Below are 27,264 nucleotides of genomic sequence, written 5' to 3'. Positions count from 1 at the left end.
CGCGCGGCCTGGCCAGACTGAGCTTGACCGCTGCGGAGTTATTGACACCCAGAGCGGTGGTAACCTGACCCGGGAGGATCAGGTGAGAGACGGGCTCCGTGGAGCGGAAAAGCGTCAGCAGTTACGCTCCGCTGCGCGCCTGGCTCCCCGCCGGTCACAGGCGTCTCTCTGAGCCCGTCTCTCAGAGGTCCGTCTCTCTCTCTCAGAGCCCGTCTCTCTCTCTCAGAGCCCGTCTCTCTCTCAGAGCCCGTCTCTCTCTCAGAGCCCCTCTCTCTCTCAGAGCCCAGCTCTCAGAGCCCGTCTCTCTCTCTCTCTCAGAGCCCGTCTCTCTCTCTCTCAGAGCCCCTCTCTCTCTCTCTCTCTCTCTCTCTCTCAGAGCCCCTCTCTCTCTCTCTCAGAGCCCAGCTCTCTCTCAGAGCCCGTCTCTCTCTCTCAGAGCCCGTCTCTCTCTCTCAGAGCCCGTCTCTCTCTCTCAGAGCCCGTCTCTCTCTCTGAGCCCGTCTCTCTCTCAGAGCCCCTCTCTCTCTCAGGGCCCCTCTCTCTCTCAGGGCCCCTCTCTCTCTCAGGGCCCGTCTCTCTCTCAGGGCCCGTCTCTCTCTCAGAGCCCCTCTCTCTCTCAGAGCCCCTCTCTCTCTCAGAGCCCCTCTCTCTCTCAGAGCCCGTCTCTGTCCCCAGACTCAACCCAGCGCTGCGGAGGAGGAAGACACCCGCTGAGCGGCCAAATGGCCGAGCCACGCGCTCCCAGCGCGGCCGTGCGAGGAGAGACCAACACGCCGCAACGAAAGTGAACCCGCGAAACCGCGAAAGATTATACCTGCGAACGCGTTCAGTGTAAGGTCGCAGAAAGGGCACGGCCGCTTATTATTAAAGCCTGTGGCATGTCTGAGGAAAAACCTGGATGAATAAACTGACAGAAGACCGCTTCCCCAGTCTAAAATGAAAATGACAGAATAACTATTCTCTCCTCACAATATTTCCGCCCAATGGGAATATTAAAATGAACATGGCAGACAAGATATCCCCATCATGTATTGGGAAATAAATGTATATTGGCAACCACTATTTTGCATTTAAAAAAGCTTGTAGATGGAGGACCCTTTAAACATGTTATTCAGCCAGGAAACATCTAAAAACAATCCACAGTACATTACTGTACATCCCATGGCACTGTGTGAAGAAATATTCCCCGTAAGCGTCTTTCTTTAAAAACAAAGTAAAAAAAAACAACAAAAGAGGCTGACAACTGTTTTAGTCTTTAAATAATACACTATTTATTTTTCCTTAAAATAGTTTCCATTTATACTACAGACTTAAAATTTCAAGGAAGTCAGGGACTTGCGCAAGCAAGAAAAAATATTAACACTCAACATTTTGTTAATTTTAAATACTTAAAAGTAAAAATAAAAACAAAGAGAATAACAGAAAAGGATTGAGTTACAATGGGTAATGCAGAAATTGCAGGTGAGAGGGTAAATTCAATTATAACTGCCTTTAAATGAACCATGCTTGAGCTTAACCATATAACCTATTTCCATACGCAACGCAAACTAATATCTAAATGTCAAACTAAACAGGAAAATTTTACCCAGCATTCTTATTGCATTTTGTTTTTCTAAGGGATTGCAATGCTAGGTGACTCATTTCATACTATATTTGGTTCAAGTTAAACATTCCACACCATGTTTCAGAGATCGAGAAGAAAGACAAGACACCTCCCTTATGAATAAGGAGGGCGCCCACAAAGTGTATTACAATTATTCAGATCAGTAGAGTACATACAGTCTGACAGTCCTCCATGCAAGGTTAAGAGGTCCAGGCTCAATTACAATGAAGCACTAGGTGCATCCAGTGGTTTAAACTTGACCTAAGTAAAACAGTCTGGGCATATATGCTACCCCAGTTTGGAGACACACCCAATGCACAGGGGGAAGGGGGGTGTAGAGTAATGAAGCAGCAGAAGCTGAACATCTGCGGGGGTAGTGTTTCACATTCATGTGAACATCTGCTCTGCAGGGGTAGTGCTTCCAATTCAGCCTATTCACCATAGACCCAGGTGATGTATTGAGCAGAACATTCTGCCCTGGCCAATAGTCAAACAATCGATCAGATTTCAGCCATGAATTCAGGGAATGTCATACTTACCATTTTTACATTAACTGAGGACAAACCTGTAGGCATGTAGAGAACTGTTAACAGCCATGATGAAGTGGAAGTGATTCAGTTAGGACTTTGGAGAACACAATTCCCTTTATGAGACCAATCATGTGAAATCAGGTTTTCAATGCTTTTCACGATTCTCTTCACAGGCATTAAGTGGCTTTACAATGCCACCTGAAGGAGAATCCGAAATGAAACGAACCAGAAGTGTTCAATTGAAATATCGTGGGTTTGAAACAGAGCCCCAGCTTCTTCAAGCTGGCATAAACATGTATATGACCAGTCCAGAGATCACACTGAAGAAAACATTAAATGCCTAAAACATAACACTCTGTGCCCGTGAAACATTCGCTTCACACCAGCATTTTTTCCTGATATCCGTGTAACAAATTCACATCTATTATTAAAATATCTTTTATAGGTTAGGCAAAGGATGCCCTGTTTAAGGTAAAAGAATATACAGGATTTTGAAACAAAATAGTGCACATTCTGAGCCCGAGGCATACAGACCATCATGCTTTGCTATTAAATGTTTGATGAAATTTCCAAAATATTTTCTGTTGCCTATGGGAGTGGAAGGAAGGCTTGTCATTGGCGCTGGCATTTTAAAGACAGCTTGGCTTCTTTCCCGTTGTACTTGCGCTGAGTTTGAAATGCATGTGAATACATTTACAGTGATTCAAATAACTGCTGTGGCATTTTACACAACATCACGGCTAAAAGCTAAACCATTCAATGGAACAGGACACTGAGCTTATCGGTTTCCATCACAACAATATCTACACAAAGCACGCGATTAGTGCCATCGTAGTGAGCTGTACTCAACTTATGCCATTTATTTGCTATGAAATTCTTGTGCAATTTCCTGACCCCTTTTATCAAGGCAATTCACAACAAGGGGTCTACAAATCTATGACTTCAGTCATATTCTGAGATTGTAGCATCAACAGTGCTGTTTTAGCAAGGAACACTTACATAGCCCTGACATGCAGAAGCAACATTTCTCTGACTTAATCACATTTGAAAACAGACACGGGGTCTCACACACGGGAAGCCATGTTTCCCATGCACTCACGGAAGTGCTGAAAGTCTGTAAAAAGTATATGGTGATCGACTAAAATGGTTATTCTGGAAGCACAAAAAACATTATAGCCAACTATTTTGCTGACTAAATCAAACCACTCACTTCTGGAGAAATTAAACAGCACAATGGATTACTGCGTGCATGTTCACCTCTCTCCTTATACACAGTATGCATTACACAAAGCCAATTGTTACATTACATCACTGTTGCAAGGATAGGACCAGAGTAATTCTGGAAAAATTGAATTCTCTACTTATGACATTACATTCCTTTCAAAACGGCAATGAGTGAGGAGCCATTGGACCCCATACAGCCATCTAGCTTTGAACGAGGGAACAACCTGCATTATTGCTTGGCAAACTTTTTTACTGGGCGTAAGAAACTAAACCAATGAACCACCGTTGAATGTTGACCAAAACCGATATTGTGTGACTACAAAGCCAAAGAGGTGCTGCTCTGAGGTTATATGAAACATCACAGCTGCCAATCAATATTGAGAACAAATGACTTGGATGATGCAACAATGACAGTATCAGTAGTGAGCAAGCAGCAATAGGTTTATAAAACAATCCAACATTAACTAAGGTTGGAATCAAGAGACAACTTTGACAAATCTTAAGGATTATAGCCCCTGACAAAATCTACAACTGTTCAGAAGCCTTGCAAGTCTTTAAAATGCAGCAGCTTTATATCATTATATTTACTTTATAGCTTGCTTAAATAATGCCTACTTAAAAACATGCCTCTGGGTCAGAGAGGTAAAAAAACAAAACAATATTGCTATATTTACCATAAAATCTTGTGCATAAGTCTCTGGTTATCGCTCTCTGCCATTATAGAAACAAAATCCAGGCAAAAGCAAGAAACGGTCTCGTTCACAAGATTTTAGGGCAGGGTAAAAATAGACAGCACTCAGAAAAGGAAGTGTCCGGGAGTTACAGGTCTGTCTGTAACAGCAGGGAGGGTGTGGGGGACTTCTTCAGCTCCTCAGTGCATTGTTGCTCACAGTAGGTATTTGCGCCTGGCGTCCTCGTCCAAAGTGAGATCCACCACTTCGGGCGGGGACACCCAGTTGGGCTGGGGAGAGACTGCTGTCCACAGGTGGGCCTGCCTTGTGCTGTTGTACTGCGTCACCTGCCCGTGCTTCCAGGACGACATGCTCTGGATCACTCCTCCACGGGGATGGACACATCTGGACACAGACCACAGACGGTCAGGAAAGCTAGGCCTTTCTGATTCAGCATTACAAACTACAGCGAGCAACGCTGTCATATTTCATTTCAGGTCAAGGAGCAGATTGCTTGGCAACGGTAAATTTGAACAGTGAAACATGAACAATGGCACTTTCATTGCACTACAATGTTATACCTTCCAGCAACATGGAACATGTTCAATTCCTGCCTTTGGGTTATAGCTTATGAAAAAAATTAAGTCTTGGCTGAAGTCTTATCTACGAATGAGATTTTGCAGTGAGAACATGTTCTACCCACCTCGTGTTTTCTTGAACGCCAACTATTTCCACCTCGCTGTCTGAGGACGGGATGTTGATTTCCTCATTGCCCTGAGGAGGCCCGCATGAGGGTGTGACGCCTTGTGCAAACTCCGCCTCTGTGTGACCTGCAACAACAGGACCGCACACCTGTGTCACCTCTGTGAATCTCCTCAGTTTCAAACACAGGCCTTCACCGACAGCAAGCACATTCTATGGACTCAACTTCAGCCATTGCCCAACAGAAACCTGCTGAGCTGAGGCACGGAATTGCTGTGATCAACAAAAAAATAATAATAATAATAAAAATAAAAAACAAGAAACAAAAATAAAACCAAAGAAGCAGCATACTACCACCCCAGCCAAAAAATCTGATTGTCCATCTTCACAGTATATCTGATGGAATGACACAATGGGTCTCTTGAAAATATACTTATTTTGGAAGATAGTTGATACGAGAGCAATGTACGGAAGCAAGGAATTTTTATTTTTTTATTTTTTATTTTTATACAAAGGACAAGTGGCCTCTGGTGAGAGGCTCAGCACCCAACGACAATCTTAAAGCCAGAGCATAGTGCACAACTTTCAACTTCAATTCATACAAATGAATCAGTATTTCTACATCTACATAAGAAAAACCTTCTATTGCGTCCAATGTTGAATTGAAACTATTCTCCCATAAACATGGGTCAGCATTAGGGATGTCAGCGGAAGAGGTCACTTTCAGTCCCTTTCAGCAGCTGGACTGGTGGGGAATGGTGCTGGAGTAAGGCTCTTCACCAGAATCGCAAATGGCAAATGGCAGGCATTTATATAGGGCCTTTATCCAAAGCGCTGTGAACTGATGCTTCTCCATTCACCCATTCATACACCGACGGCGATTGGCTGCCATGCAAGGCCCCGACCAGCTCGTCAGGAGCATTTGGGGGTTAGGCGTCTTTCTCAGGGACACTTCGACACAGCCAGGGCAGGGGATCGAGCCGGCAACCCTCCGACTGCCAGACGACTGCTCTTACTGCCTGAGCCATGTCGCCCCCAACTACTGAAGAGAAGTCCAGTCATGCCTCCGCCAACAGAACTGCACCAAGAGTCAGAGCTTTAGCTGGATCCAAGATACTTCTACAGAGTTCTGAGTCACGCAGTGCCATTTGAAATGAGTCAAACCCCACAGACAAGCAAAAGTTTGCATGGGTGAATCACCACCTGGTTTGCTCTGGGTGAGTAAGGCTTATTCAGTGCAGGAAGACTTTCTGAACAGGCTGCAGCACTGCAGGGAAACCCATTTCCTCAGCATTTTTCAGCCGTAGGAAAATACAGCTATACTGCAGCAAAGGTGGGTGTCTGCGGTTATTTCAGAAGCAAATTATAAGGTGGGGAGCGACATGTATACGCCTATGACTATCACTTAATGTTTAAAATGGGACGAGAAAAGAAAACCAACTTTAAGAGCGTCAATTGGTTCCATGTGCATGTTCACTCGGACATGAAACGCAGAGACCTGTTGTGAATTCCTTAACTTATGGAACAAGCATAATAAGGCCTAATCAAAATTGGCCATAAAATTTAAAAAAGACACGTTCACCAGAAGAGCTCGCTCTTCAGAATTCACTGCAATGAGGAGCGGGGTAGCTGTGAATTCTCAGCTTGCGCTATAGTCTCAGCACCCCTGCAGACGCAACTATTGAAATGTTAAAATTGAGCAAATATGAAACCAGACATACAGGCTTTTTCAAGCCATTTAGCAAATGCGTTCTGAGAGATGGCAGGTTTCCACAACTGTAAAAATATTGTGAGGTTTACGGTTCATTGGTCACTGGCCCTGTGTGGTCCAAGGCTGAGGAAGTTAAACAGCAGGTGTCCGTGGTTGGCAGGAAAATGCAGTATTTCTTTGTCATAGAGAAACAAATAGGAGGAGCCTGAGGTAAATTCATTGGTGATAATTACAGGTTTAGATACTTTTGAAAATGACAGGAAAGGGCAAACTGAACATGAAGCGAATGGAGTTATTACAAGTTTTTTTTAATTTTTTTTATGTATAAATAAAATGATGGTACACTGGTAGCCCGCACCGTTATATGCATAGTAGCCCTCTAAGCTTACAGATTATCTATATGGGTGAAATCTTACTCTTGAGATTCCATTACCCACTCCAGACCCAAGTGAAACTCTTTTCTATTCCCTGTGAACTGAGTTTGTATGCCCCCATCTACTCGACAAATAAAAGCATTTCCAAAAAGAGTGGGGTTATCTTGTGTCAAGACAAGGCATTACAATTCACCAATGAGAAAGGACAGCTTGAAGCGCCATGTTTGAAACTAACCTGTTTGGGATGCTGAACCAAGATGCCCCCTTTCTGCCAAACAATTTGCTCCCAAATCCTGGCTTTTGAATGTTTTTAGCACGCGAGCAGCAGCCTCAAGCGCACTGTCCACACTTAAGGCCTCCGGGTCAGAGTTAGTGTCTGAAATATCACAGTGTGCAATTACTGGAGGCCCATCTGTAGGAACACAGAAAACACTACACGTTACTCCACCTGGCACCACCAACGTCTTTACACGGACCAATAAGGACGACTGCAACATTAAACCATCCAGACTCCGGTGTCTTCTGACCAAAATATTATTGTTAAAACCAACCCGAATAACCACCGCCGAGGAGCTACAGCAGATGAGGAAAGGTATCTGAAAAAATTCTTTGCCTTGACAATAGTCCATGATCAGTATTGCTCGCCTAGACTATTCGTATCCATGAATCATTAGCAGCAAGTAAATTCAGTTTGAATTTGCTTTATAGGATACAGTACAAAAACAAAACCTAAAGAAAATCACTGCCTTGAAGTTAGCAGAGGGGTTTAATACATTTTACTAATCAGTGTTAAGATATCAAATATGAAATTCAAGCATGCACACATACATGAAATTAAAAGATATTTTTAAAATGTATGACTGTCTAGGTTTAAATGCCTTTTGGAGAAGTCATGCTCTCACTCGGCCCAAAGACCTTGGAATCCTGGGACGGCTCAGGAAAATCCCAATTATATATGATCAGCAGATCAATTCTCCGTTATTTTGCAGAACATACACAATGCAGAAAGGCAAGCAGCAAGACAACCATTGTGCAGCACCAAAAAACATAACGGGGTCTTGAACACAACAGCAAAGGAAGGGGAATATCAGTTTCCATGCTTGAAATAACACCACCTCAGTGTTACGATGGCTGGATTTTACCCTTCCAAGCCCCCCAATCAATCAGTTACCCATTGCAGATGAATGTTCATATATCGCAGCTCCATGCTTTACAGAAATGATCATCACTTTTTACATATTTTGCATACAAAGATGAACACTCGGAGCAAATATGGTTGGTTAAAAATTGTTAGTATTGAGCACATAAGAACAGCACAATTACTGTTCTGAAAGTACAGTATGACAATCATGCTTGTTCCAATTAATGATACACATGCAGATTAATACGCCAGCCACCTACCCATCATTATATCTGTTTGGACATAACTTCAACTCTTCATCAGTAGTAAAAACAAGCAGCACACTGGAACATCGCCCAATACAGCATTACACAGTTCAGTGAGAATTATGTGCAATCATTATTGTGCGCAAAGTGTTGTGAGGATTGGAGGTATCAAACATAGAACATCATGCATGAAAATGCCTAAATAAACTGTAAATTAAAAGAATAACCTGTTCATAAAATGTTACAGTGGAACAATATGACTAGCTTCATTTAAATACAGTATTTTAAAATCAATTGTGGGCCAGAAACTGCATTCTTTCAAGAGCATGATAGCTTCGTAATTTGTTGATTTTGAAGTACGTATCAAAACCAGGTCAGTTCAGACATGTTTTTACTTAAAGAAATTACACAAAAATGCAAGGTGCTAGACAAAAGGTGTCATGAAGCAAAAATTCAGGTAAAAGTACTTTTTGATTATTCTACTGACCGATATGAAATTACTACTGGATATTACTGGAATATGAATGGCACTAGAAATTTCTAAAATAGATGCACAATTTGCCCTCAATTAAATTTGCTGAAAAAAAGAAATGGGACCATTCACCTGAATACCCTTAGTTGCAAGTTCCTATACTTTTGTGGATATCTTAACGAATGATTGATACGACAAAGGTTTTTGTCAAGCATCAACACTGCACAACCCTCAATTCTGAGAAACAAAGTTTGGACAAGCTTAGCAGAAAATTATTTTTGTCCAAACCTCATCTGTGTCATTTGGGATTCGGAGTTGAATGTTACAGAATGCAACTTCCAAATGTTTTTTTAAGGACCTTAATAATTTCTTCTTTCATTTATAAAATTTTTTTTTTTATTTTTATTTTTTTTAAATCGGGATACTTAAATAAACGCACATAGAGGCCAGGGGCTCCCAAACAGTTTGGGGATGGGGTCCCCTGAAAATATGAAAATGGAAAAAATACTTATTTTGTGTCTTTAAAATATACGATCATAGGCTACTACATGTTGAACATCACCGTAACTAACTATAAGTGGGGCAAAGAGACACGGAACACTATTTTGCAAATATAAATCACACAAAAGGGTGTTGTTAGGCAAGCGACATGGAGTGTTGGAGGCAGTGTAAATTAGTGAACATTCACTAGGGGTGCATCAGAAAAAGGTTTGGGAACCCCTGATATAGGCTTTCCAGACCAGCGATGGCTTTCCAAAAATTGCAATAACAGATGTGCTTTAAAATGGAAAAGTTTAATAGGTGCAATAACTGACTACCATGCACATCCCATAATGTTTGTGGCCAAGGTCATAATGATTAGCTGAAATGACTGAGATCTGCCCTACTTTCTAGACCCAAATTGTCCTGGTTTTGTCTTAAAAGAAAAAAAAGTTTAATCTTTAAAGATTAAGAAAACAAAAGCGTACTTGGGTCCTAATTAAATTACAACCTCAGGCCATTTTACACAAGTACAAGTTATTAAAAGCATTAGATATTAAAATTCAATTATAACATCAATTTATTATGGATTTTATGGCATCCCCCTCACATTCACTTGTTGAGAAACAACATTCAAGATTACATTTCAAAATGAACTTTATTTACTGGGAGTTAATTTTACAGGTCTATACACACTGCATGAAGAAGAAGAAAAAAAAAAAAAATGTAATGGCCAAATGAACACACCCTATCCTTCACTCATGAATCAAAAGACAGTGTTACGCTCTTCTGCATTTTCTTGAAACCAAACAAACTAAAAGATCCCTCGGATGCGACCAAACCAGCAAAAATCGAATGCCATGACAACAAAAGAGAAGGCAGCAGTTAGTCATCTCTTGTAAACACTTTGGTGTAAACACGACAGGCAAGTTACTGTAAGGACTTTCAAACAAAAAGACCCTCTTCTCCCTATCGATCAAGGTCTGCTGTACACACAGGCTACCGCTTTCACTGGCAGGCTTGTTCGGTTCCATGTTGAAAGCCGAAGTGTACAACACCACCTCATGCTGTGCTTGCAACTATTATTGATTGAATGAAGATCATTTCACATTAATAAAGGTTCCAAGCACAGCAAGAGACAGTATTGCAGAGTTTATGGTTCCATTTCTGGTTTTTGCACATCTCCAGCACCTGTCTTCTACATAGTCAGGTGTAAAAACCTTTATGCTTATACTTTGGAAACCAAATTACCATGCTTAGGGGTAGACCATCACAAATGGGTAATGAATTGAAATGGATTAACTGCAAGAACAATTTGATCTCAATTCTGCCAAATACACAATTGCAAAATGGCTTTCAAGTGATGACAGGATACATTTAAAAAAAGCACTGTCCCAATTTATTATTTTATGAAAACCCTTACAGTAACCATTTAAAGACAAAACATTCATTACTCACAAGCAAAACAAAACCTTAAAGCATACAGTCAGCTCAGCTGCATATGAAAAACTATCCAATTTCCATGTACATCAGGTGTTGTCCAAAGAGAACCCCAAATACATTCATTTCAATCAAAGAACCGGCATAATTAAACTGCAGTTCAGATGAATTTCCAAATGTCAAATCCAACCACAAGGAATGGAATGACACAGCTTTAGAGTTTAAAAGAGCATTGGAAAACAAGAAATGAAGTATCTACATGAAAAGTTTAAGCAGCATTTTTAAAGTGTGATATCCAGGGCATGCTTTGGCTGTAGCAGTCTATTATACCCTGTTTTAGGAATCCCATTAGATTGCAAACCTAAATTCGCCATACCTTTAAGCAGACTACATGCCTTAACATTGTATAATTGCAGAGTAACAATCAGTCTTGCACAGAGGTGTTGACACAAAGACAGCTTAGCGTTAGAACCAAAACGCTACAGCTCATTACAAAGTCATCCACAGAGCGAGTGACACTCAAGTTTGGCAACACTTCTTTGGTAACACCAAACATTCTCAAAGAGAACAAATACGAAATGAAAACAGGACTGTGGAAACCATCAGGCTACCACTTTCCCTGGCATTCAGAATGGGACGAGGCCAAGTAGACTGATTGGAAAAACTCAACAGGGGGAAAAATAAAAATAAAAAGAAGAAAGATGAATTTTAATCCATGTGCTCGGTACATCAAGTTATAATTCTGGCACTATGGTCCAATAGTTAAAGTTGAAACTTTAATGTTGATTTTAAGCTCATAAGCAAAACATGCCACATTTCAAGGCAACAAAAAGAAAACATGCATGTATGCATTTTCTGACTTTGCGCTGCAGTGATGTGCAGTTTGTTCCATTTGAAATGGCCGTGGTTTTCTTTAACATGCAGCACATAGCAGGATATACCAGGTCTCAGGTTAGCATAAGAGAATGCCAGTTCACTCATTACTGAACAGGAACGGAACATGTTGAATGGATGTACGTATGTTCATGGCTTTCAAAGCAGCCTTTAGTCTATGGGCCAGTTTCAGAGACAGATTAGTCCTAGTCCTCAAGTTTTATATGGAATATCCATTCAAAAATTCAGTCTGGGACTAAGCTTAATTGAGGTCTGTGTAACTGCTCCGATATATCGGTCTGACTATGTCAGATGTTCCATTTCATGATGGCAAGACAGCAAGAGTAAGGGACCATTTTGTTCATTTGGGGGGAAAAAGAAAAGCTATGAAATGCACCATCACAAATTCTTAGGCAACATAATCTGAAAATTCAGACAATATGTAGAGTGAAGAAATTTTAGATCCCAACTAAAATGCAGCCTATTAATTCTGGTCCTATATGGCAACCACTAGCTTCACTTAAATGTTCAATTATGAGAAAACCACTTGAGTCTAAATACAGACATGCCTCTGCCTCAATGCACAAAATTCATAATTTATTTCTAGAAACCTACATAAGCTTTCAGGGTGTATTAATTCAGTGTTGATTAACATACATCGATGGACACATTTTTGAAAAATAAGCCCCATGGATCTCTGTGACTGTGACTAAGGCATAGGGCAACTCACACAACACAAAAATACAAGAGAATTAAAGATGATTTAATTTTATTTAGAGGGAAATTAATTCTAAATTAGTGGCGTCAAATAAGAGAAACGACACTAAATCCTTACTAGCATCCTCTGCTTTTAACCGGTGAGCCCTGTACCTTGAATACTATGCAATTCCATGTGAATAACCGTGGAGGCATGTCAGAAGACTTTGCAGCATTACTTTAATGGGAAAAATCAATACAAGCAGCCAATCAGAAGATGAAACGTGCTCCACCCCACAAGACCACATAACTGATACAAAAGAAATCCTGCATTTTAAGTAAACTTGCTCCGACAAGCACATTGATTAGACATAATAAACGGTTCCTAATGACAGAAACTTCAGAGCAATCCAAGGCTACAATTAACATGGGATTTGATATCAATTCCTTCAAGTGATTTCAGTTTACGTGGTTTTACTTTTTCATGCATTAGCCCAAGAGAGAGACATTGCAGAAATGGTATAACTCAACTACATTAATAAAAATAAAAAAACTTTCAGAATGAACTTCAAACAAAGAAAAACACCACTCCCTCCACATGTACCAACACAGACACAAATATTGGGGAAAATAAATGTAGAATATCTCCATAAAAACGTATGTGCCCTGGTGGGGGGTTGGTATATTACGGTTGGAACCCTTGATCCTCTCTATTCACAAAGGCTGTGCAAGTTGCCCTGGACCAGAGTGACAGTTACAGTACAGAACTCACGCTTTTCAACTATTTCAATAGTGCCAATGAGAGGGAGCAAATTTCAAGAGAATGCTTGGCAAGGCAGGCCATAGGAGACAAAAAAAAAACAACGCAAGGGTCATTTAAATGATTAAGAACGATTCCAGACTCTCTGAAATAATTCAATCCAGTGAATTCCGTGTTCTGTATTTGGGCTTTAGACAGCTCAAAACAGGTGGCCCATCAGCAATAAAGTAGGTCTAATCATGAACACAAAAGAAAGTGGCTAAGAATTCTTGACAGGGTCAGTCGAAACCCTACTGCATCTTGAGAGTAATGTGCATTTATCCAGCACATGCCAAAAGGAGAAGTCTAGTAAGTATAGAGTGAAGTATAGAGTGAAGTTGCAATGAACATTTAAGTGTTGTTGCCAGTCTATAGACCTGTGAAACGAAGGCAGGCCGCAGCAGAGATGCACGGCCATTGGCCAGCTCTGGCACCTGGGCCATACTACAGGACTGGATTAGTGTATTGTGTGAGAGAGCATGCTGGATTTTCACAATGAACACACCGGGAGGGGGCCGGAATATATTGCCAACATTTCTATGTAAATTCTAAAACTTATGATTTTAATAAAAACAAAAGAAGCACTAACAATTCTATAAATTAAACAAGTGACTTTCCGGCTAACGCAGCAACACTCTAAAACAGAGGGCTGCTGCCCAAGAATCAGTAGTCCGTGAAATGCTTGAAAGTAACTCTTGCTTAATGGCACACTTATTTTCACACATTACCATTGGGATTTTCATTTATAAAGGCACGTGCAAAGGGCTTCCCCACACCACAAGCAGGACTTCCCCCTGCCCCTGTCTTGCATTTAGCCGCAGGTTCCCATGCGATTAAAAATCCTCTTTTTATCCAAGGTCTAAAGGTGACTGAAAACCTTTCATTAGTACCTGATGAATAAAAACTGCCAGAGAGACAAATCACTCACAGCAAGTTCTTGCAACAGCAGCTCCAAAATGATATTTGCACAGTCCACCTTCAGATGAGTCATTGATTATTTCTAGCAGGATGTAAAGGCCAATTTCTGGCACAAATCCAGCATCTTTCATCCCATAGGTTAATGTTTTCAATTGAAATTCAAATTCAGAAAGAGCACAGTGAATTTGCCATGTGTACATAAAAGCCTGAGCAAGTTGAATAAACACTGATAAGGTGTATTTTCAGTCAAAAACTGTCAGTGTTCTCTTAAAACACAACACAAAGTCCTGGTTCTATAGTATGAAACCATGTAGAACTTGTAATAAACCAATAAGGTTTTTCATTTCATGAAATCAAAATGCCTTCACTGATATAGAGATTCACAGTGTCAGTGTAGTGGCTGTAAGCATTTTCATCACATTCTGGAATGGCGGCAAAATATCTGCAGGACAGAGGTGATCATTTTCTCGCATATATTCCTCAGCTTCTGTGCGTCTACAAAGTGATGGAAGTGTAGAATACAACACTGTTTGGGATCTAATCCTGGGAGGAAAAAGGAGTGTAACCTGTGGATTTTATTGGACTGCATTCTGCTTTCACTCCAGTAGACATCATTATTAAACGTTTAAAAGATTAGGGTCTTCGGCGGAAGGGTTTCCATTTTGGGAAATCATTTGGGGCGGGTTATTGTTGAGGGGGAGCGGCACCACAGCGACATTCTGCCTGGTTATCCCGTACGACGCCAGTGTTTCCTGCGACTCGGAGGACGGCAGGAAGGAGCTGGGCGGGGAAGGGCGTGGGCCCCTGTGGCGTCCCGAGTGCCTTCTGGGCTCCCGGGGGTCGCTGGAGTTCTTTGAGGAGTCTTCGTCCGAGTCCAGTCGCGTGAGCTTCTCCATCCACACGCGGAAGCGCTCCTCCGTCTGCCGTTGCATCACGGCAAAGCGCGTCATGGCCTCTTCCAGAACATTCCCAATGCTGTTCCGGTCCCAGGCCGCTCCGCTGTCCAGCAGGCCCTGAATTTGACTGCTCACTCCTGAAGATCCCTCGGCACGGCCAAAGCCAGCTTTAAAGACATTGAGGCCATTCGATGAGAATCATTTTAGAACTTTTTTTTTTTTTTTTAATGAAAGGTCATGTTTGGTTTGTGGTTTTCATGTGGTTTTACTCTCGCATGCGGATGGGTGAGAAGGGAAAAATAAAAAATAAAATAATAATAATAATAAATAAATAAATAAAAATAAATAAATAAACACATGCAATGCTCAATTTATTGCCGAAAATTATAGGCCATTTCAGTAGAAATTCAACAGGCCATTCTAAATCAGTAACTCGTCAACTCAATGAGTAAACCCTGAATTAAATAAACATTTTCAACCCTAACCTGAACAATAAATAAAACAAAAGCTTTCCTAACGTCAAAGTATTTGCACCATCAGAAAAATAGTTTATCCTAGATACTATGAGAAAGAGGCGCAAAAATAAAATAGTTAGTCCAAACTCTCCAGAAGCTAAACCATTTTGTTTTCCAACATGAACAAAACCATATTCCATTTCTTAACATAATTTGTGCAATGCGTTTTAGAAAATGAAATGTCACACCCTAGACATTTTTTTATTATTATTACAGACAGTCTGTCTGATTTGCGTAAATTGCCTAATAACTGTATGTAACATTTATTGGTCCTGCATCTATGAAATCGCATCAAGTTATTTTGATAAAAGTAAAAGAAATCAAAGACAAATTGTGAACTAGATGTATAGAGTTCATATAAAAGCAGTCTAGTAACTTGAATGTTACTGGAATATCAGGTTTTTCAAAGATATGCAAGTGAAATGATGTACCTGACTTCAAATACACCCAATCTATTGAAAAAGGGGGAAAGTAGAAAATACAAGTGAATAAAGCAAAATAATGAACTCCAAAAAACCTCAGCATACACCACTTTGTGCAATAGCACTACAGTTAAATCTCCAACCTAGAATTACGGCAACAAAAAATTTCAAAAATCACAGGAATTGCTGTTCCTTTTCAAATCTTAAAATTACAACCGATAAATGAATAATTTATGAATAAAAAATACATTTAAATTAATAATTTGGGAAATAACTCAATCCGAATGTCTTCAGTTGTAATTTTAAGATTTTACGGTTAACGTATGCTTACAACAATAGTTTCAAAAAGGACCACCATTAAATTCAGTTCTATTATTGAATCAATCTAAAGTCTACAAATGTTACTTAATTTTGCAAAGCTTTACACAGGAAAACTTTCAAATACATTTGCCTTAACCACCCATAACAATCATTCACAACAAAACGAGTGGATCCATCAGAACCACCTGACTGAAATGATCAAACCTCAAGCCCAACGGCATAAACATTAGCAGCGGCACCTCCAGCAAATGCTGACGATTACAGATCTATATAAAAACCATGATAAAGGTGCCCAGAGATAGCTGGGTGAGACCGTCACACTTTTCAAATGTCCAGAAGTCTAATCATACCTGCTTCTGTATCGAGAACGAACCGTTCTAAATACCATGCTTTATTTGTAAGAAAATATGCACAGGCAAAAAACAAAATGAACAAAAAAGTCAAATACCTCAAAAGTAGGGACTGATAGCCTATTTTAACCTAACCTGTGTGTAATGAATCACATATGCAGAAGCTGTGGGTGAACTCAAATAACATTGGTAGTGTGCTGTCAATTTAAATTTACTAGTTTAATGTAGGAGGAAACTAATCCCATTTTTTAATCTGGGTAGTTTCACAGAAAAAATGTGAATTTGCTTTTCTGATTTGGTCCCCATGTTCATTAGGATTAAAACACTTAATGCGTGTCAGGGTTCAGGTTATGATTATTCCTTACTCCTTTTAAATTGACGACCACCTTCAGATTTCAATAACATCGCACACAAACCTCCAAGAAAACATATGCTTCTTAAAAAAATTAACATTGCAAGGGCAGAGAATTTAAAATCAAAGATGCCCCCAAAAGATGAATTGTGCTGTACTTAACATATTTCTACATCCCAACTGCTAGTGTGCCAGTTTCTATATACATTCTGGCAAAACTAACTAAAACAGACATGAAGGGTAAGCCTTTTATTGCTTACATGTCACTATCAACATTGGCATAATACCGTATTGTTGAGTGTTAGACAGAACTGCCTTTGAAGACTGCTTATTTACATTGTTCGATACAAAGCAAGAAGATGAAATAGGAATCCGATGCAGTGGATAATTCCATATGTACCAATAATGAACATAACTGATGCCTGCACAGAATTCTGGCTGAGCCACTTCAAATGAGAATGTCCCAGAAAGCAAGGGGGATAGGAAGGGAAGGTACAAGATGGCGCTATTCAACGCTAAGACTCCTGCTGGTAAACTTTGATTGTTGAAAAGGAAAAGTGCGACTGCAGGACAAGGCCCCATGGCGTGTGTGTGGGGACATACCTGGGAGGTTAGTGGTGATTGTCTTACTGCTCCCCGACACCTCGTCGTCATCGTCTGAGGAGCTGGTGCTGGAGTCGCAGGTCAGGTCGCTGTCGCTCGTACTGCTGTCCTGCAGCAGGTTGTATTTCTTCCGGGCTGCCGCTTCCCTCTTCTGCCGCAGGAGCCTCATGCGCTCCTTGTGCTTCTGGCTCTGGTGACCCTTCACCTTGGCCAGACGGCCGTTGGGCTGCTTCTCCGCGCCGCTCGGCTGGCACCGGTTCTTCTTCGCCGCCATGGCGCTGGACATTTCGCTCTCGGACCGCATCCTCCGGGACTTCCTGCCACCCGTGGGCGCCGCGCCCCTGGCCGCCACGCTGGGGTCCCCCTCCCTGACCGCGCCGTCGGCCCCGGGCCGCGCCGCGGAGGCGTCCTCCCCGGAGGACAGCGTGTCCGAGTCGGCCAGGTGGCCGCTGGAGGACGGGGACAGCATGCAGGGGTTGGACGAGTCACTCTCGTAGGCACGCCCGGAGGAAGGCTGCTTCTCGCTCTCTGTGGAGGCCTGCTGGGACTCCGGGGAGTCCCTCCGCAGCTCCATCAGCAGGCAGGGCATGGACAGCAGGCTGGGCTCCGTCTGCAGGGGGCTGTCAACGTCCTTCTCAGACGGGGAGGTCGTCTCCGTCTTAAGCTGGTCCTGTCCGGCATCACCCGCGCTAGCCGCCACGGATCCTTCCGGGTGTTCTGGTGGGGTCTCTGAGTCCACAAATTCCTCAGGCTTCTCCGTGTCCGCCATCTTCATGTCAGGGAAGTGCAGAGCCTCTCTGTCTCTTGTCCGAGAGCACAGACTGGTGGGACACGCCAGTTGAATGGGTCTGAGCAGGACTAAACCTGAAATGGTGAACAGTGATAAGCTTGTCGTCTTAATTATGACTAATAACACAACCAATTACTCAACCGTTTTATGCCAGTGCAATGCATCTGGTATGGACACCCAAATTGTCATTAAAAGCTCTAAAACATGCATTAATTAACACAAATTTTCAGCATTTGCTAGCTATTGATTTTAGATGGCAAGCTGCCTAACATCTTGGGCCAAGCCAAAAGTATTCAAAATCTCCACAACAGGTGGCTATCTAGCAAGGTAAACGTGCTGCAGCATGCATTCGCATTAGCGAACTCATGAGTTTGAGTTTTACCCCGGAAAGTTATTCAATATCTACAATTTACCCTACTTGAGGGGGGAAAAATGCCACAATTGCAATTATCTATAGCTTGATAACTAGGACAACAGCCAACATAGCTTTAACTGAATATTTAAAATTAGGATGAAGGATGGATGTGTGTTTGTAGTGAACACTACCGTGTAGATAGCTAGTCAATGTTGCACTAATTCCAACATACCAGTTACAGCAGACAAGACGTAATGGATCACATCTTCACCATTCAAACATTTAACAGTAATCTCACTTAAAATCGTAGTAATTAAAACGTGATCTCTAGCAACTAACTGCAAGCACAGAGTTCGGTCACTGTCCAACAGTGTCAATCCAAAAACAATGCTTTCGCCATCAGATATAAACTGCAGTACTGCAGAATGTTATTATGGCAGGTATATTTTTATATTGCACTCAAATTGACTAAAACGTTTGCCAAACACTGCCTAAGTTTATTTACAGCACTGGTATACATCTAGTATAACACTATGGCATGTCATCCAACGCATACCAGGAGACGAGTTGGCCTGAGATTAAATCCTACAACTATGCCAGTTGTGTTACCTTGTCCGTGAATATGTAGCTAGCTATTCATATATACGCATAAATACGTTTGTGACTATCCATTCTGTTATGCATTTCTGGATGCGTGTAACCTGTAGAGTTACAGAACTCCATATATCAATAGCGAGCACCAAATGACTTTTCCTATAGTTATCATTGTCGCAGATGGCCTGTATACCACTAAGCTAGCAGAGACTCCCATCTTTGCATGGACTGTAGAAGACTGCTAGAGTGAAAATGACGCAGTGCTACAGAAACCCGCATCATTTTTTTATAGCACATAACTGCTAACGAACGAACGTTAACTAGACTACTTGGCTAACACCCGCAGTACCACCGCAGCTAACTTGCAGCAATTAATCACTCAGGGGACACCAACTAAGACTCGTCCCAAACTAACTTTCATATCCACCAACTAAACACATGGCGTGGGTAGGTGCCAAAGTTAGCTAGCCAATGTTGGGATATGTAACGTTAGGTTTAAATATGTCAATCTAGGTAACGTAAGCCAACTAAATGCATTAGAAAACGTTAACATGACTAACTAAATTAACTAGCTACCAGAACTGAAACTAGCCCAGTTCGCTAGCCAGCCAACTTATAAAGCTATAGAAAAGGGCGCCTTTTAAATTTCTCACTGCTGTGGTTAGCCGGTTAGCCGGCATAGGAGCGATATTTTTAAGCGTGCTGCGGCAACAGATCCTGAGGCTCAACTTCGGTAACGATAAAGACGCCTAGCTAAAATAATAGATGCACAAACGAAGGCACATGCCGAGTAGACTAGTTAGACAACTGAATGCACAGCCTGGGCAACATTGTAAAACTAATGCAATCACAGCCCTTTTGTGGAACATGCAAAGATCAAACATTATAGCAGGGGCTTGAAGCAAGCTAGCTAACGTTACATTTGAAGGCCAACATCGAGACTAGACACACTCATCTATCATGCATGAAAAACACACTAGCTAGCAGCAACCATAGGCTTAGCTCATACAATAGTGGTGTAGATCACAAAGTCAACTAACATTATCCAAAACGAGCCGCGTGTTTATACAAAAACGAAAATACAAATACACTGGATACAGTACATTTAGACAACAGGCGATTGCCTCACACCACAGCTAGCCTAGGTGCATCGGTGAACTAACAGGCTAACCTATGTCAGCTCAGGTTGGGCTCGCAAAGTTACAGTAAAAGTTTATTTCCATAACTGCTTCATTCAGATTATCCCACTTATAACTTCACAATTAGAAAAAAAGCTAGCGATAAAACAGTAGCTAATTAGCTATCGTTATAAGTGGACGAGTTAACGATAGCTATCCGCGTATCCAACTATTTTCACGTCGTGTTCTATAGCAAGCTAGCTACTTGTTCCTGGGGCGAGCTTGCTAGCTAGGCAATAGTAACGTTATAGTTTGTAATTTGGTAACGTTACTAATCAGTCTACTAAACCAATTACAACTCCGTTTGAATAAATACGGTTAGTTGGCCAACTATGTCGAGCAATTAATATCGTAAGCGGTAACTCTCAACACATGAAATAAGCTAGCTAGAAGTCGCGGCTTCAAAATGGAAGGACATGGTTAGCTACCGCAGCCAGCATTACTAGCGAACGTTAGCTAACTGTATAAAATAACGTTAGCTAGCTAGCTGAGAATGTCCAATCTTTTAGCTAACAGCTTAGCTATTAACGTTACTTACCTGGATAAAAAATGTTCGTCTTAAGCTACGTTCCCGACTTCTTTAACATCTTAAGTTGCCTACTACTCTAAATTGTTACGAAGTAAACTTTATGAACAATAATGGTAAATTCTATTTTCACCCTCTTGCTAACTAGCTAGCACCTTCCTGTATCTTGTACTACTTGGCGAGCTAGCTAGTTATTTTAAAATGTCACCACAAGCCGTTGTTCGGATCAAAATGCGTGCGTATTTCCGGTCAATGTATCTAATCTGAGAAAGGATAGCGCCCTCTTCCACTGGGGCGGGCTACAAACTAGTAACTTTAACCATAAATACATACATATATTGATCCCAGCTCTACCGTATTCCGAAATGCAGAACAGTTCAGAGACAAAACGTGGTATTACAAGACGCTCAACATTTTATATATGCATGCCTGAGGCGCAAAAGCAAACGCAGTCTCAGTAGTGTATACAGCTGATTCACAGGGTGATATTGATATTGACAGCTGTTTTATGTGCATCAGCTATGACTATTTCGAAGCTAAAAGTAACACTGATGTTTGTGAAGTAAACAATTGAATTTATCATGGTATTAATCTGAAAATACTGAAGGCAGCCATCTTAAACCCATTTCATTACAAGCATATTATTACAGCACAGGCAAATAGTTTGTGATAAAGGATAAAAAGTAAAATAAAAAAAAACAAAAAAAAATAAAAAAACTTATCAATAAACACCTTAAAAGGGGAAAAATTGCATACATAATGTGTGCATTAAGAATCAGCCATTGTTGATCAGGTTTATTATATTATACAGCACCACCCACCCCAAAAAATACATTCATTTTAGAGATCGTCCATGCTGTTTGGGTATAGTTGTATTCAGAAAGTCCACTTTCATTTCAAGCTCAGCATCAATTGAAACCTTGGGGATAAAAACAAAAATTAATGCACATTAATTTTGCCACAAGACTTGTTTCTTACTATTCACAGTATGGTAAAGTTGATAAACATACTTACCAGTTCTCTCTTGGCTTCTTCAATTTTCACAAGGGCGAGAGATGGACTCTGATGGGGGGGGAGAGGGTTTCAAGTTTAACAAACTATGAAATTCAGAGCAATTATATATCAATCACATTCTGAGCTCACAGTGATAATACTGAGTCTTCTTAAAAGGGGAACTCAATTAGACTAGTTAGACTCAACTGTATGCACAGCCTGGGCAACAGGCTTCTCATTGGCCTCCACTGGCTTCCTATTGCCGCACGCATCCGTTTCAAGGCCCTAGTGTTGGCATTTCAGGCTGCTAAGGGGACTGCCCCACCTTACATACAATCCTTGATCACTCCCTACTCCCCAGCTAGACCACTCCAGTCTGCCAGCTCTGGTAGCCTTATGGTTCCCTCTCTACGTGCACCTGGCGGTCGAGCTGCACGTTCACGCCTGTTTTCCGTTCTGGTTCCTCAGTGGTGGATTGACTTGCCTACCACTGTCAGGACCCCTATTTTGACGCAGACTCAAAACCCACCTTTTCAAACTCTACCATAGTCCTCCCTCCTGATTTCCCCCGCCCCTCCTTTCTGATATCCCTATCCTTGTCTAGACCCCCCCCCCCCCCCCAAAAAAATAAAAAAAATTAAATGAAATAATAATAATAATAATTTGCACTTATGATGACTATATGTTTAGAACAGCATTCCATGTGTATTTTCCTAGTTCTGGATGTGATGCTTTGACTTGTGGTAGAACCTATGCACTTGTAAGTCGCTTTGGATTAAAAGCGTCTGCCAAATGACAAAAATGTAAAAAATGTAATGTAATTAATTGTATCTAGAAACAACCACGCATTTACTTTTAAGAGACGGGCCTTTAAGCAATGTATGCTTGCTGATCATTCAAGTTTCATACTTTGTACCAACCATGTTTAATTTATTTTTATTTTTATTTTTAAATACTAAGATTTGAAAATTAATCTAAGAGAAGGATATCAAGTAAAATCGATGCAGTGTGCAAGAACACCACTGGGTGTCCCCAGTTCTTCTCCTTCATACCAGTACTGCGCAAGTAAATATGACTGGGTAATCTGACTATTAACCAATCAAGTGTAAATTAAATTGAGTTTAGGAATGTGTGTGTAAACAGTTCTGCATTAATATACATCATTATCTAGCCAAATACAAAGAAACAAAACAAACAAAGAACAAATCAAACAACTTGTAAATCCTAAGCCATGTCATGCATTTCTCAAAGGCTGGTCCTTAAACCCAGCAAAATCTTCTGAACAATAAATGTTCCACATAACTTTCAGTATTAAATAATGACAAAAAAATATTTTAGAAACTTACCGGGGTCAGGTCTTTGTATGATTCCAATTTCTTTTTTAGTGGTAAGATCTCTTGTTTCAACTTGGCTATTTTCTGGGAAAAGGGAGAAAAGCATGCATTTCCTACAGCAATTTAATCTAAGTACAAGCATATGTGATGCAATCTATAGTTCTGTAGTGAATGTACAAAATAACTTTTTTCACCTCCGAGACTTCTAGTATCGCTTGGTGGGTTAGGGAGTTATCCATTTTCCGGGAGGCTAGCTGCTCCTAAGGTACACAAAGCATATTTTGGGATGGGGAATGTTTCGTACATCAGTTTGTAAACAGATTCATAGTTAAACCAGTTACAAATTAGCATATTTATGTACCCGTCCAGAACTGAATTGATAGCCATTTTCTATGACAATGTTTTTAAAATGTCCTTTAAGTCATTATAATTATCAATGATAAATGCAGGTTAGCTAATTCCATCTGCTGTCATTAAAGTCAAGTTTTACCAATAGTTCTGTTGGTGAAAACAAACTATGAAATTCAACTAAACTATGAAGCCAAAATAGGCCACCAATGAAGCCAAAATAGGCCACCAATGATTTAACCTGTTGTCTACTAACGTCTGAAGATATCATTGGTCATACATCACATTTCAGGAAAGTAAACCATTAGTTGATTTGACCAAGTGAAATACCTGGGATGTCAATGGATTATACAGTATATTATTTGTGGAATACATAGCAGACATCTAATTAAGTGTCCAATTAAAAACAATTAACATCTTGTTATTAGATGTTAATAAAATTAAAAAAAGGAATAAAATTGTTTAGTAAGTTGAGCCCTACCACCCTCAGGGCCAAACGATGCTTCAGAAAACAGACACCCCAGAAGGACAAACAGGACAGGAACTAAGGTCACTGCAGGTACCCTAGCTCCATCCATCACTGTCATTCACGCACTCTCACATTCCATAATGTAACAATTAAGCAAGAAAAACACAGAAACCAACACGCTCTGGTTATGAAGAGCAATGCCGGCATGTCACTGGTATATTGGAGGGAGGACTATGTCAGGGTGTTGGCTGTCTGTAAGTCATTTGTAAGTAGACAAAGTCAGTTAATCTGTCCATAATAAGCCACGTGTGAGAAAGCCACATATCACAACACCTCAGCAACACAGACATCAAAATGATCCACCACCAATTCCAATTCATCAGTATGCTTAATGTTTCAAACAAAATTATACTTTGTTATACAAACTATACAAAATAGACAAAAGCTTAGTTTCACTTTTCAAGAAGTTCACAGCGCATAATTATTCATCCTGGTGTTTTTAATAATTCACTGACCTCTGCCATATTTATTCTGAATGACAGGTCCTTGGATTTTGCTTTGATGAAGTCCATATTGAGCAGTCTTTCTTCAGCCTGAGCATTCTCCACCTCTTGGCATTTCAAAGTTTTTTTGAGGTCTCTGTTAAAAATAAAGTTTTGATTATGTGAACCACATTCATCCTCTGTTCATACAATACATGCAAATTTGTTCATAAAGAGTATACACTTAACATCATATGCAATATATCATAACAAAATCTAAGTTTTAATAATAATGGCTGGTTCGTCCCACCTTTTGCTGGAAGTATCCCCTTAAGACTATCTAGGTAAAAAAGTAATTCATGGGGAATTTTCTTTTTTTTATTAAATCAAGGGACCATGTTTTCTAATTAGTGTTATATCTAGAATTAAATTATCCAAGTATGATACAGTATTATTTAGGTACGTGGTGCAATCACTTTTATAATGATAAGATACATAGTCCAATATGTTTTTGTAAATTGGCAGTTTGCAGTATTTATGATTACAATTATTGAATTTAATCACAAAGGATGTATTCTGCAGATGCTGCCTTTAACATTTCCATCAAATACTGTTAATCATCAGAGCTTGTGTGTATTTTGAGATAAAGTGGCAGTTCATCTTACTCTTGTAAGGTCCTCCGTAGTACTAAACTGGAGCCCAATTTCTTCCTGAGGACGGTGAGCTCCCTCTCCATTAGTCTGTCCCTTTTCTCAGCTTCCAGGAGCTCATCAGTTAGGTCATTTATCGCAGGCACAAAACTAGATGCATAACATCTCCCAAAATCAGTCTCAACACTATGCAACTGAAATAAACCATTACCAATTCTTACTATGTACAGTACTGAGAACGTGTTAACTATACAATTAGAATACATTGATAGCTTCCCATTGAATTAAATTAATTTTAAAACATAAGGCAATCCTACACTGATCATGTATTATTTTTGCTTGTATGTTTTTGTAGAGCCCATCATAGAATAGTTTCTCATACTATAATAGTCTTAGTCCCGAGGACCCAACGTGTATAGGCAAACTGACTTGAATAGAGAGGAATTGTTTAACGGAGTGCATAACTTATGGGTTCCCTGTCTACTTTTAAATAATCCAGTCCAGAACATCCCTGGTGTGCTCAATGCAGAAAGTGTAATCCACTCACACATAACGCTACAGTAAGGCATGGTTATACATGATACCACGTGCCTTGCCTGTATTACCTTGCCAATGATGTGTCTCTAATTTTCAGTACCATGGCACTGGCTTCAAGGGCATTCAAGTGATCCGAGGCTGGTTTTACCAAACTCGCAGAGGACAGGCCAACTCCTTGTAAAATAACTTCTTGGAGATGGCAACCTTCAAAGAAAACCAGGCCAATTCCATTCCAAGCAAAACTGTTTAGCATATAAAGCATGCGATCACAACTGTGAAACGTCAAATTCAATTTGGTGTTTGCAGTCATTAGTTGGTTATATAAATACTAGCTACGTAGATACCACCCATTTTATGCATACTAGATATAGACAAGGAAAGTATTTACATAGCACATTTGAAGATATATGCCAAAGTGTATTACATAGGCATATATACAGTGCAGTCTGGAAGTATATGGACAGTGGTAAAAGTTCTGTTATTGTGGCTCTGTGATCTAACACATTGGATTTGAAATGAATATGAGTTAAAAGTGCAGACTGTTACCTTTAATCTAAGGATATTTACATCCATATTGGGTGGACCCCCCCATTTTAGGGGAACAAAAGTAATTGGACAGTTCTCTCAGTGGTTTCTGATTAGTCAGGTGTATTCAATTGTGTCTTTAGTGCAGGTGTCAGAAAGCTTTCAGGATCGTGTCTTGATGCAATGCTTTTGATTGCTTTTGGAGTCTGTTACTGGCATTCGTCAACATGAGGACCAGAGTGGTGCCAATGGCTGTGAAGGCACAAGGGATGACTGCATCTCATGTGCCTTTACTCTGTTCCTCCTACACGCCTTACCCAATATGGATGTAAATACCTTCAAATTAAATGTGACAGTCTGCACTTTAATCCCATAGTCATGGTTTCATTTCAAATACAACTTGCTGGAGTATAGCCAAAAGAACAGAAATTATACTACTGACAAAATACGAACGGAAAGCATTGTATACAAATGTTATTCCTATCATGACTGGTAGTGTGTTTGCTGGTTAAGAATCACTCACCATCTGACTGATACTCAATGGCTTTCTGTTTTTGATCTTCGATAAGCAGAGATACCTCGTTGCATCTGGCCTCGCTGCTCTCTGCCAGTTGATACAATATATCTGCAGTTCGAGTGTTGACTTCATATTCTGGAGGAGTTTGGTCTCCGAAGATCGTGGCGAGCCACTGGCTAACCTGAAACAGTGAAATGGAACGATCTGTGCACAAAATTAACCTTAGCCAACTTGATTAGCTAGATAGCTAGGAAGAAAACATAATGTTACACACCAAGTCTGCTAAATTGGCAAATATTTCCAGCACATCAGCAGTAACTTAGGTAGCTAGCTAGTTATAGTTTGCTAGCGATGTTTTATAATCTTGTTATCGGTTTAAATTGTAGCTATTAGAAACACTTAGGCTACCTAAATTAAGTAAAAAGGACGTTAGCTCAATATGCGACGTACCTTCGTTATTTTTTCACACATGTTAGTAATACAAAATATGGAAAAGCTACTAAATGTCTGGTTCAGTTAGCTAACAGTAACATTAACACCATTTTATTCCTGCCCGCCTAAGTATAGTTAAGTTTTGATCAAATCTATTGGTCGTACGAAAACTGGTCCACCAATGAGTACTCCCTAT

General features: G+C 40.4%; 2 protein-coding genes across 4 annotated transcripts; both read right to left on the bottom strand.

Moving 5' to 3' along the window:
* Window positions 1–1,246: 1,246 nt before the first annotated feature.
* Window positions 1,247–21,067, bottom strand: ark2n (arkadia (rnf111) N-terminal like PKA signaling regulator 2n). 3 transcript variants are annotated; one of them, XM_061262439.1, is made up of 5 exons: window positions 20,794–21,067; window positions 17,339–18,202; window positions 7,051–7,227; window positions 4,732–4,858; window positions 1,247–4,433 (listed from the first exon to the last, which is right to left on the bottom strand). In XM_061262439.1, exons 2-5 carry the CDS (start codon window positions 18,111–18,113, stop codon window positions 4,244–4,246), a joined length of 1,269 nt encoding a protein of 422 aa, XP_061118423.1. In that variant the 5' UTR covers window positions 18,114–18,202; window positions 20,794–21,067; the 3' UTR covers window positions 1,247–4,243. The 3 variants fall into 3 exon arrangements, with proteins under 3 accessions (XP_061118423.1, XP_061118425.1, XP_061118424.1); XM_061262441.1 differs by lacking the exon at window positions 7,051–7,227; XM_061262440.1 differs by lacking the exons at window positions 1,247–4,433; window positions 4,732–4,858; window positions 7,051–7,227 and adding an exon at window positions 9,793–14,942.
* Window positions 21,068–21,563: 496 nt separating this feature from the next.
* haus1 (HAUS augmin-like complex, subunit 1) lies at window positions 21,564–27,239 on the bottom strand. Its single transcript, XM_061262442.1, has 9 exons — window positions 27,087–27,239; window positions 26,643–26,817; window positions 25,663–25,798; window positions 25,073–25,207; window positions 24,441–24,564; window positions 23,303–23,368; window positions 23,121–23,192; window positions 21,796–21,843; window positions 21,564–21,700 (listed from the first exon to the last, which is right to left on the bottom strand). The coding sequence occupies exons 1-9, from the start codon at window positions 27,105–27,107 to the stop codon at window positions 21,617–21,619; spliced, it is 861 nt and encodes a 286-aa protein (XP_061118426.1). The 5' UTR covers window positions 27,108–27,239; the 3' UTR covers window positions 21,564–21,616.
* Window positions 27,240–27,264: the final 25 nt, after the last annotated feature.

The sequence above is a fragment of the Conger conger genome, chromosome 12 (assembly GCF_963514075.1).
Source record: "Conger conger chromosome 12, fConCon1.1, whole genome shotgun sequence".
In the NCBI taxonomy this organism is placed as follows: Eukaryota; Metazoa; Chordata; class Actinopteri; order Anguilliformes; family Congridae; genus Conger; species Conger conger.
This window is presented reverse-complemented; position numbering and strand designations above follow the sequence as displayed.